This window comes from Lactuca sativa, chromosome 2, assembly GCF_002870075.4.
Source record: "Lactuca sativa cultivar Salinas chromosome 2, Lsat_Salinas_v11, whole genome shotgun sequence".
Taxonomy (NCBI): Eukaryota; Viridiplantae; Streptophyta; class Magnoliopsida; order Asterales; family Asteraceae; genus Lactuca; species Lactuca sativa.
Genome location: NC_056624.2, coordinates 28,265,932 through 28,275,260, shown reverse-complemented (window position 1 = coordinate 28,275,260; position 9,329 = coordinate 28,265,932). Strand labels below are relative to the sequence as shown.

The following is a 9,329-nucleotide window of genomic DNA, read 5'->3' as shown; positions in this document are numbered from 1 at the left end:
AAATGCCCTTTTATATAATTTTATATCTTCCGGCTATTTTACAGCTAGTTATACCGAACATCATTTTTTATTAGATAGCTTTTTATTTAACAGCTAATTTTTCAGCTTTCAGCTAGCTTCTCAACTATCATGCCAAACATAACCTAAGGCTTTCCGCCTATGCGCCTATGCGCCGATTAATCACTGATCAGTCGACCAATTAGTCCCTTAACGTCAATCGACCGCCCCCGACCACCACCAAACGACTATATATCTATCAACTTCATATTTTAAATTCTTTAACTTCTCAAAAAAAAAAATCATACTTCCCACATTACATGTTAGCCCAATAAACTAGATTCAAATATATCATAAGATGTTATTGTTCCAACTTCCAAATGGCATCAACTTATGTCAAATAACTACCCAAATACTAAATTGTTGTTATTTACATCAAAAGGAGAACAAAAGCTAAGATCATCAGCTTAAGTAGTGAAGAGAAGGACATACATAGTTACATACCAGTTATTAAACCCCACTACCAGAACTTGAAGAGCAGCCATGATCAATTGTTGAAGCCATCGCCATCAATCTCTGTTTCCTCTCTTCTTCATACTCAGGATCATCTGTTGGTAATTCATGCCTACAAATCGGACAAGTGTTCCTTGAATCCAACCATGTCATTATACAGACGCCATGATACATATGCCCACAAGGTAATTGCTTCACAATCATCTGTTCATTATTGAACATTCCATCTTTGCATACAGCGCAAGATTCAGAAGACGTCATTGCGTTTACCTCAACCGTTTGCAATGCTTGAACAGCTGATTTGGACGCCGGCGGCGGCCCTCTCTTATCGTTGCTGTCACTCTCGGCTAGGGTTTGTAAAAAGGAATCGTATCCAGTTGCGTCAATGTAATCACCTGGGTTTCCGATGTAATCATCTTCAGATTCGAGACGCTGTTGACCGAATGTGACTGATTGGTCTTCCAGTTGTAACAGAAGCTCCGCCCAATCGAGAATCCTGTCATGACGGCCGGCGGATAAACCGTGGTCGTGGAGACGAAGACGGAGATGATGACGCCTTTGTCTCTGACGCAACTCATCCTCTTCGTCTTCTTCGTTTTCATCATCCGATCCTTCACGATCTCGATTTCCTCGATTACGATTCTCATCGGCATCATCTTCATGATGATTATCGGTATTTTCGTCCGATTCTTCAACCCCGCCGAAGACATGAACGGAGACATCGACAGCGGAATCAGGAAGGGGCAAATCGTTTTCGTCTTCAGGAGAAGCGATTGCTCTGAGGAACTGAACAATTTCGTTGCTGAGAGGTGGAATTTCATCATCCATTAGGTCGCCGATATGTGATGGAGGGATGGAGATAGATTGGACGAAGCCGAGTTTGCACTCGAAACAGATGACGTCAGGATGATCGGGTAGGGCTTCGACGGCGACACTTTTTTCGCAATGGTAGCACCAGTATTCGGTATGAGGATTATTAGGTACAGCAGCAGAGATTGGATGCGGTGGAGACGGTGGTTGAGACGGTGGTGGAGACGGCTGAGACTGCGATGGTGGTGGGGTTTCGGCCATCTGAGTGTAAAGATTGGGAGGCTTTTGGAAGCTAAGATTTAACGCGTGATGTCATGTAGGCTGTAGCAAGGGAGTCAATTCAAAATTCAACATCGACAAGGACTACAAATGAGTTCGGTAGAACCGACTTTGAGTTTACTCGAGTTTGGGTTTAACTCGATATCTAATTTAATTTGGACCTAACTTATTTGGCATTTTAATTCATCCACTGAAAAATTAAAAGGTGGACATTTTTACCTTTCAGTCAATATTAGTTTTAATTTTCTATATTGGAAAGATAGAAACGTGATCTGCTTTATTTTTAATTTTGATATTAAAGAGATAAAAAAAGATTTGTTTCCTAACTACGAACAATACAAACAATACAAACGACGTCCAACTTCTTCCTTGTTCTGTGTTGCTGCTCTATTACATCTTCCTCTCGGCTCAAAAGATATGTGAGCTTGAATCGATCCTAGAATCCGCTAACACCATGTGCTTCGTCATCTTTGATTATGAAGAATAAAAAATAAGAAAGAAAAGATTTTTTTAACCTAAACTACTCACGATCCTAAGATTCTTCATCTTCTAAACTAGAGAGATAAATTAGTGTGTGTTTTTTATTGAGTTTAATTTCTCACAGAAACTTGTGTGTGTTTGCTGTTTAGTTTAAGCTTTTAATGCAGTAAGGATGTTTGAATTGTGTTTATCGCAATTTTGTGCCACTTTAGCTTATTTTTGATGATTTTTTATGGTCCAATGATGGAAAAAATTTCTTACGTAAGACTTCATTATATGTATTCTCTTTATTTGTTCATTATAGTCAAGTCAAAACAACCTTCTGTTTTCTGTCTTCTTTCTTCTTTTTCCTAACATGAGTAAAACATAAAAGCAATACTACTCTTTTGACTTCACATCCCAGGTAATTGTTAGTATTATATACAGTTTATGTTTTATCTATATTTTATTAGAATAGTTGTTGATATTTTATTTCAACAACGACAAAGCCAAGCGCGCGCAACGACATGCGCAGGAGAATGAAAGTCGGCTTCGAAAGCACGACGAAATGAAAAAAAATCCGACGCCCACACGAAAATCGCAAATAAAAGATATGAATTGCAACGGGAGCATTTGAATTTCCTTCGTAAAGAAGCCGAAAAAGATCGTATATCGAAGGATTTGACAATTCTTACGACAAATGAATCAATTTACCACCGAGATGAGCTGAAGTGATACAAAGGATGAATCGAGAGCAAATACTTGGGCGAAGAATAGTTTGTTGGTGTTTTTTTTTAATTATTAGGACTATCGTGTGTTTTTTTTTAATGTTTTTTTTTGTTTGTATGATATTTTTAATTTACTATTTAATGAAATTATGTTTTTTTTATAGAGATATGACATAAATAAAAAAAAAACGAATTAGAAATATATGAAGTAAATTAAAAAAATAAAATAAATTAGAATAATATAAATTAAAAACATTCAGAAAAAAATTAAAAAAAATAGAAAATAGAATGTGTTATCCCATGTTATTTGGTGTTGCTCATTTCCATATTTGGTGTTATAATACCAAAGTGTGACTAAGGTGATGAGGTGGACAATTTAGATGTGATAACATACAATAACATGTTGCTCACACCTAGTAGTCTTAATTGATTTATTCACATCTTATGATCATTTTTATTTTTGAACCATGTTGCTGTACAACAAAAACCTGACTTTAGAATCACTAAAATCCATTTTCGCCGTCAAAAGTTTGTTCACTGTTGGTGTAAGAAATAAATTAAAACAAAACAAAATATAAATGTATTATATTAGTTAAATATCTTTAAGAAAGATATATAACAATGAGGCAAGATAATTTGTTATCCTGTTGAAAATTATATTTGGAATTGATTACGTAGCAATTATATTTGGAATTGATCACGTAGCGTAAAAAATGGACGTAAAGTTTGGAAAGATCTTTCTTTCTATTCATTATTTAAAATTAAATTAAATTTGATTAAGGGTAAAATAATCCATACATTAATTATTCCTTGGAAATATTAAAAGTCTTCCTTGAAAATATCAGCTCCCAACTTATTTAGTTCAGTAGAACCGACTTTATTAAACATTGATCATAAATGTACAAATTGAAACAAATTTCCAATAAATTTCCCATAGTGGCTACGATAATAACAATTTATCAAAGTACATATTACGAATGTACTAATTAATTGAAGAACCGAACCTTCATAAGGGTATTTTGTTCGGTTTTCGATTTCTTGAATTTCCATTTTTCAGTTTCAGATACGATCCGTTTCCAAAACTAATCTCATCCAAATACAAAGGAATTGAATCATAGAACATAACTAGAACCAGAACCATATAGGAACCGAATATGTAAACCGAATATGTAAATCGACTTAGTTCTCGGTTCCTTAAATTTCCATTTTCTAGTTTTGAATTTTTTGGTTCTCGATTGGTACGATACAGTTGTGGGTACAGTTCTGGAACGGATCACATGCATAGTACATATGTTAACACCAACTCACAAAAGATAAAGTCTATATACACCTCAGAATTATCAAAACTCATGAATGAAAATTTCTTAAGGGTTTTACACGGGTTTATCGATTTAACCAAAATTGAGAATGAAACAAGGTTTCTGGATTTAATCAAAATTGAGCTTAAAATAAACAAAAATTTAAAATTTAAAAAGCAAGCCACAAGATATAATTGAAAATTTCTTAAGGGTTTTACATTGTTGTACAAATTTAGAGTTGTAATTTCCCAAAAATACTTGTAAATTTTTCATTTTCAAACCACTAAAAACCATACAACCATTTGTTCAAAGACAACCAATGTTTAATGTATTCCCAAATATAAGAGTAAATAAAAAATAGATAATGCGGAAATAAAGTCAAGGGGATGTAGTACGATCATGTCAAACCCTTCCCTTTGGAACCTAAAGTACCTGAAAAGTTTAAACCACAAAACCGTAAGCACCAAGCTTAATGAATTTCTCCAAAGTACCACATACCATACATATCAGTTAGCCCAACCCTAGGGTTGTATTTCAACCTATATGAATGTTATCATCTAACGATAGTCTTACAGTCATTTCCAGACTACAGTCCAACCATAGCCTTTCTGCCATGATCCAAACATGGTCTTCCATGCAAGTCACAAAGACAAACAAGTGTTGTGATCCAACCCCAGTCTTTCATGCAAGTGTTGTGATCCAACCACAATCTCACATACAAGTCTTGTGATCTAACCACAGTCTTTCATGCAAGAGACACAAAGACCAACTAACAACCTACATAGTATAGTGAGAAGACTCACCTCACTCTCGCAGTCGAACAATCACAGCTCGAAAAGTCCAAAAACCAGTGCTACAACGCACCTATCAAAATATAAAAGGTCAAACTTCTATCCATACTTAAAATACTAACAATTTTTCCCCAAAGTCAACCAATCAAAAAGCTAACAGTCAAGTCAACATCAGTTGACTTCCACGTCGTGATCAATCCATGGTCACGTCGTGAAAAACGAACTTAGGCTCGGTCAAAATCTTAGTCCCGGTCAAAACTATTATAATGTCGTGATAGTCATTCCACCACGTCGTGGTAGAGTCTATCCAAAACAGTCGATGAGCCTCATCATCACATCGTGACACCCATAATGCCACGCCGTGAATATTGCATTGGGGGAAGCTTAGTGCATTAAGCCCTAATCCTTTAAGCCATCCATCCCAATGTTCCAGAGGGCTTTCTTACTCCAAGAACATTCTAAAAATTGATGCTTTATAGACATGCATGTCAAATGCATGTCTTGAGCTCATGTTAGGTTAAAATAATGAATTTGAAACCAAAATCTCATGCATGGATTCAAAAACTCAACCAAAATTTAGATCCCTAACATATAACCTTTAAGGGACCTCAAGGGTGCATAAAGTTTCCAACTTTATGGAATCTATCTCTCCAAACTTTCCCAATCATGGAGAAAATGCACAAAAAACCTAGATCTAGAAGCAAAGAACATAAAAGTTGGAACTTGATTACTTACAAAGGTCTAGTATACACTCAAATGAAACCTCTAAGCTTGCCAAGATGCTCTCTATGGTGGTGGAGACTTCTTCCTCCTTCAAGAGTCACCAAGAACACTAAAATGAGCTCAAAAATGGAAGAGAGGGTTTAGAATTTCATTGAAAGGGTTGGAGGCTAAAGTGGATGCCCTAATCCTTTATTATAAGGGGTTAAATATGGAAGAAAACCTAAAAGATCATTGTCTTGGGATGTCGTTACTGTCACGTCATGACCCTCCTAATACGCGATCACACATTTGGTATGCCACGTCATGACATCCTCCCCGTCATGTCGTGACATATGGTTTTTCCTCGAAAACCATGCCTTTGACTCTTTTCTATCATCAACTGATCCATGATGGGAAGCGGGTGTTACAACTCTTCCCTACTTAAATTAGATTTCGTCCTCGAAATATGTTCTTATAGGTCACTCTTAAAACACCTGTCAAACCCCTCGATGGTTCTTCCCATTCCACTTGCTTTTTTCATGACACAATGCCACTTCGAATGCCTGAAAATGCGACTATAGTCATAAGGAATTCCAAAACCAGGCGCATAACTCAAGACCAAGCGGAAACTATCATATGCTAAAATTGCATTCAATATAACACTAAGATGACACCTCTAACCGATGATCGCCTTCTGACACTGGTGTCGAAAAAATCTTTAACGAGAGATATGTGACCTGATGAAGAACGATCTCCAATATGCCCCTCACTAGACCTCAACGAGAAGGACTAACTTCTACGCTCAAATCCTTGAGGATTCCAACACCATGCCCAACTCCCAAGTAGACAGAGCCACCCCATACTGACCACCAACGCATAGATTTTGGTTCTAACGGGACCTCCCCGCTCTTCTCACCGCCTTACTGATACTTGAAAAGAAGACTCCATGACCATCTACCAATGCCGACAACCTCGCACTCAAATACAAAGGCGAATCCAAACATGAGCCCCAACAATTTAAGCTCCACCAACCCATACATCAATCCTACTGACCAAAAAAACTCAAAAATTCAATATGTTCGAAATCTTACCGGTCCCACGCCGTCCTAATAGTAAACTAGAATACAGAATCCCCGGTTGACTGCTAAAGCTGAAAACCCCTCAAATGGTCGAACAACGAGACTCCAACCAAGAGTCTGAATGATAAAGGCTATCCTAGCTTATACATCAACATGGATCTAACAACCCTTAAGTCTAAACAAGAAACGACTAGCTAACCAACACACGAACGAAAACAGGTATGTTTCCCCCAAGTAAATGCTACAGGCCAAATCGTAGTCTTACATCACACTCGACCCAAATCAGTCAACAGTCTATTTTAATCACATGAATGTTGTAACACCTGTTTTCCAAAATGGATCGATTTAGGGATTCAAGGAGTCAAAGGCATGATTTTTTGGTTGGAACCAGGTGTCACAATGTGACCATAGAGAGGTCATGACATGAGGAGTGATCAGATAAAAATTCTGTTTTAAACTAACCTCACGACGTGAGCAATAGGAGCTCACGACATGAGATGCGATGTAGCCCAAGCCCATGATCTTTTAGGGTTTCCTTCGTATTTAAACCCCATAAACATCATTTTAAAGATCCTTATCGTCCTCCTTCATCCCTAAGCATAGAAAAACTCTAACCCTAGCCTCTCCTTGTGATTCTTGTGCTTTTGGTTGAGTTGTGGTGGATTAAAGAAGAAGAGATCGCCATTGGAGCATAGTTTCAACTTGGAAATTGTATTTACAACCTTTAGCAACACCTCAGGACCATTGCATGTAACCAAGATTCAATATTTTTGATTTCTTGTTGCTAGATCTAAGATTTTATGCATGTTTATCCATGACTATAAGAGTTAGAGTGTAGGGACTCCATAAAGTTAGCAACTTGATGGGTCCTTAGGGTCCCTTGGTGACTATATCGGGTCAAGTACATACCAATTATAGTTGTGGACTTAGACACCAAATCCAATAGTAACATCCCAACTAAGTATAATTTTTTGTCTAAAATCAACCAAACCATCAATCATATATCTCAAAACCATTAAGTGTGTCATAGAATCATACTAGCAAGAGTCCCTTCTGACTCTCTGGTTCCCTTCCGACTCCTTAAGTCCCTTCCAAATAGCTAAGTCCCTTCCGAATCTCCGAGTCCCTTCTGACTCCTTTAGTATATTTTAGCTAGTATGGGTCTATTTCACCCCTACAGATAAGCATACAATCATACTAGCAAGAGTCCCAAAGATAACAAGCATGTACATGTATATCAGAAAGTGTCATAAAGACCACTCTTATCCTACAACATAATCCAGTGGGCCAACATTGGTTCCTTTGAGCTACAGGTAAAGTGAGGAGACTCACCTCATTCTGATGATAACAAATCATAATATTGGGCTGCTTCTATCATGGCTCCTCATACTGAACATATCGAAAATCAATGCTAATAAGTAATCAGAGTAATAACCTTTAATCAATGGTCTATATCACATTCTATCATGCTATGGGTAAAAGACCATTTTACCTCTTTTCTCACTTGACCCAGCCAACCATGACCCAAACCCATAATGAACCAAGGCCCAAAATGGCCCAAATAACCTTTGGTGAGTACGTCATGCATACTACCCCATTACGCCCAACATACTGGGTTCCAATAGAAAAGGAAATTGGACTCAACCCATTGCATCGCGTGTACCCAGAGGGTATGCCCCATGTACTCCACTGTTAACTAAACTTATCATTAAGTACTTAATACTTTAAGACAAAACATACAATACTTATATATAACTCTAAAGAATGTCTAAAATAATATAGTTCATGAATTTATGCCTATGTGGCTTAATGAAGCCAAAAACCAAACCCTAACTTCAAATCATACTCTAATGGACTACAAATATTGCATGGTTGAAATACAACAACCAAGTTCTAATTTTTATGATCTCACAGCCTCAGAAATGACAATAAATTATCATATCAAACTCTGAAGTAGCTTTTATTCACAAGATTCAACCCATGGGACCAAAACATGCCAAAACCTTATGCTAAACTAGATCTAAGCAATTAATCATAAAGGTTGAGAATTTATACCTTTTGGAAGAAGATGAATGAGAGTAGAATCTGGATCTACAAGCTCCAAGCTAACCAACACTTCTCCAATGAGCTCCTTGTTCTTCAATAAGCACCAAAACACACCAAATCACTCAAAGAGCTCAAGAATCTCACAAATGGGGCTATGGTTTCGAGGGGGCTGCTTTAGTGGATGAAGGATGAAGATAAGGCCAGCCTCAAGAGAGTTAATAAGGTTTTATAGGGTCTAAACCATAGAATTTAGGGTTTTCATCCTACATGAGTATGCGACAGAATTCACGACTCACTTAAATGACCTACACCCGACGTACCTATTAAGTACACCCTGTGTAGGGACAAATTTGCTAATAATAAATCCACAAAGGACCTTTATGAACAATACCTGGAACATGAGCGTTACAATAAAGTTATTAGTTTATTATATGATTAATAACTTGTAATAAATGATTTGTTAATATATTGTATGATCAATATATTAATTGGAAATAGATAGTTGATTTGTTAATTAATTATGTGATTAATAAATTAATATGTGATCAATTGTTAAATAATTGATTTGTTAATTTATATAAATTAATATTAAATTAATTAGAATTGATTAATTACTAATCGGAATTA

General features: G+C 36.6%; 1 protein-coding gene across 1 annotated transcript; it reads right to left on the bottom strand.

Annotated features, from left to right (window-relative positions):
- Window positions 1–320: 320 nt before the first annotated feature.
- On the bottom strand, window positions 321–1,724 carry LOC111917866 (E3 ubiquitin-protein ligase CIP8). Its single transcript, XM_023913502.3, has one exon. The coding sequence runs from the start codon at window positions 1,579–1,581 to the stop codon at window positions 508–510; it is 1,074 nt and encodes a 357-aa protein (XP_023769270.1). The 5' UTR covers window positions 1,582–1,724; the 3' UTR covers window positions 321–507.
- Window positions 1,725–9,329: the final 7,605 nt, after the last annotated feature.